The sequence below is a fragment of the Humulus lupulus genome, chromosome 5 (assembly GCF_963169125.1).
Source record: "Humulus lupulus chromosome 5, drHumLupu1.1, whole genome shotgun sequence".
Taxonomy (NCBI): domain Eukaryota; kingdom Viridiplantae; phylum Streptophyta; class Magnoliopsida; order Rosales; family Cannabaceae; genus Humulus; species Humulus lupulus.
The window spans coordinates 126,740,168-126,743,222 of NC_084797.1; the positions used below are offsets into that span (position 1 = coordinate 126,740,168).

The window sequence follows — 3,055 nt, forward strand, 5'->3', positions numbered from 1 at the left end:
ATTCTTATTTTATTTCTATTATTGATTTTTTTTAAATATTATTATAATTTATATATATATATATCATGTATTACATGTAAATATATATTTATATTATGTTTACACATGATATATTTAAAAATTATTGATATAAATATTTATATATTGAATAGTAATATAATTCAATTTTAAAATTATAAATAAGTTTATAACTTGCAAACATGCACTTCTTTATATCTAGTATATAAATATATGATATTTTTTTTGATATGTGTTTATAATAATAATAATAATAATAATAATGTATGTATATATTTAATCAATATCAACTTCTGACTGAAAGCTCTCTGGTTTTTTCTTATTAGACTCTATCTGTAACGCTTTGAAACACCCCACGAGCTTTACACCCTGCGTTTTCACATCTTTCTCTTCTCTTTCATCCTTATCTTTCTTACTCTCTGCAAATCTCTACCACTCTTCAATTATTCATCTTTCTTTCTCTCTCTCTCTTACTCTTATTTCAAATAATACCCATTAACATTTTGAACTACTTCTTCTTCTGGTTTTTGTTTTACTATAATACAATGGCGCTTGAGACTTGGCTGATCAAGGTCAAGACCGCCATATCCAGCAAATTCGACGTCGTTCGATCCTCATCAGCTCCGGCTCACCCCAAATCATCAGCAATGAAGAAATCAAACGTCGGCGTTTTGGCATTTGAGATCGCCGGGCTCATGTCCAAGCTCATCCATCTATGGCAACTTCTTTCCGATAAGAACATGATTCGTCTTCGTAACGACTCAATCTCACTCGACGGAGTTCGCAAGATCATCTCCAACGACGAAGCTTTTCTCCTCGCCCTCGCCTGCGCTGAGATCGTCGAAAACGTCCGCCTCCTCGCTAAGTCCGTCTCCCGAATCGGCAAGCGATGTGACGACGTTAATCTCTGGAATTTCGACCGCTGTTTCAGAGATTTCGCCGATTCCGGTCGAGACCCTCACGCCTGGGTTCTCTCTCTCAAAGACATGGAGGTCAAGAACAAGAAGATGGACCGTTACGTTACTGTAACGGCTGCTCTTTACAGAGAGATCGATGAGCTCTCGGTTATGGAAGGTGGGTTGAGGAAGTTAGCGTTGCAGATGGGTCAAAACGACGTCGTTTCTCATGAAACCACCGGGAGTAGTGGTAACAGTAAATTAGAGCAGAAGATTACGGATCTTCAGCAAAAGATTTTGTGGCAAAGACAAGAGGTGAAGTACTTGAAAGAGAGGTCCCTCTGGAACCGAAGCTTTGATACCGTTACTTCCGTTCTCGTCAGATCCATTTTCACCCTTTTAGCTAGAACCAAGCTTGTTTTTGGTTTAGGAGTACAGTACCCGCCTTCTTCTTTGCCTCGTAGTCTCTCGGCTTCTGCAGCGGTTCACCCATCTGAGTCTGACCATCAAAATCCATCCAGTCTAGACACGTGTCATTTCGTGTCTGGACCGTTGATGAAGCGCTCCTCCACGAAGATCGACAACGACGACGGCGACGAAGACGATGATCAGAAGAAGACGATCAAAGATTCCGCCACCGATGTTAATAATGGGTTTTTCGAGTCGAACTCGAAGCTACTGAAGCCTCCGCCACTGACGACGCTAGGGGCGGCGGGGCTGGCGCTCCACTACGCGAACTTGATCATAGTGATGGAGAAGATGATCAAGTCACCGCAGTTGGTCGGCGTGGACGCGAGGGACGACCTATACTCGATGCTACCAAACAGCATAAGATCGTCGTTGAGGTCTCGATTGAGAGGGGTCGGATTCTCGGCGAGCGATCCAGTCCTGGCCGGAGAGTGGCGGGAAGCGTTGGGACGAATCTTGGCTTGGCTTTCTCCATTGGCTCACAACATGATAAAGTGGCAAAGCGAGAGGAGCTTTGAGCAACAGAACTTGGTACCCAAAACGAATGTTCTTCTCTTACAGACTCTATTCTTCGCCAACAAGGAGAAGACCGAAGCCGCCATAACCGAATTGCTTGTGGGACTCAATTACATCTGGAGGTTCGAGAGAGAGATGACCGCTAAGGCCTTGTTCGAATGCCACATTAATAATAATCTTAATGGGTTGCTCATGAATAACAATTTGCAGAGTTCTAGCTCATGATGACGATATATGGATCAAATTAAAGATCACAGCTCAAGCATTTTGATGATCTTCTTCTTCTTCTTTTAATGATATGATTTTCAGGTTTTTAATTAATTGTAAGTCTGTATAAGTTGGTGATGGTTGATTTTGAGAGTTGGACTGATTACCGAAAGAGTAATTTCAGATCTATTTTGAGGGTTAATTAGTTTTTAATTGTATTGATCGGCCCTTGAATCTTGATCCATCTGATCATGTATATGGTAATTAATATAGAGTTATATATATATGTAAATGTTCTGATTTTTGCAAGTTTTTTTCAAATATGAATGCATGTGTTTGCAATGATCATACATTATTATTAATAATGCTAAATCATAGCTTTGGGTTAATTATAGCAAATATATAGTTAGAACTAGTAAATAAATAATTGGCATCTCAAAGACAAAATATTTCAAAAATATTTAGTATCAGTTAGTTAGGAATAAGAAAATAGGGAATATGTGTATGTTTGTGGGTCCTAAATTTGAAGAATATGATTTAGCTGCAGAATATTGCAACACCTAATAGATGGTCGGAAGAGCTAACGCTAACCACTATTCTTTTTCTTTTTCTTTTTATTTTTTTTAAAAAAACCATTGCTATTTTTTTTTATTTTTTTTATTATTTGTAATGAGTGATTCCAAAACCTACAGTCTTCCATAGTCTTCTGTTGACTGTAGGTATGATGCCAATGCGAATTAGAGTTTTCTTTTTTGTTAAACGTTCACTATATTATACCTTTATTAAACTTCTTTATAATCTCTCTCTAAATATGTATATCTTGTTGAAATTAATTGAGCATAAAAAATAATCAAGAATTGATCAAACATATTCATGCTCAATATTGTACAATGAAATCATTTTATTTAAGGCATCAATCATAATAAGAAAAAAAGTTTTACATATCTTTG

The 3,055-nt window shown here is 37.6% G+C and overlaps 1 protein-coding gene across 1 annotated transcript; it reads left to right on the forward strand.

Moving 5' to 3' along the window:
• Nucleotides 1-320: 320 nt before the first annotated feature.
• LOC133777637 (protein PSK SIMULATOR 1) lies at nucleotides 321-2,414 on the forward strand. The gene has a single exon (XM_062217323.1). The coding sequence runs from the start codon at nucleotides 564-566 to the stop codon at nucleotides 2,121-2,123; it is 1,560 nt and encodes a 519-aa protein (XP_062073307.1). The 5' UTR covers nucleotides 321-563; the 3' UTR covers nucleotides 2,124-2,414.
• Nucleotides 2,415-3,055: the final 641 nt, after the last annotated feature.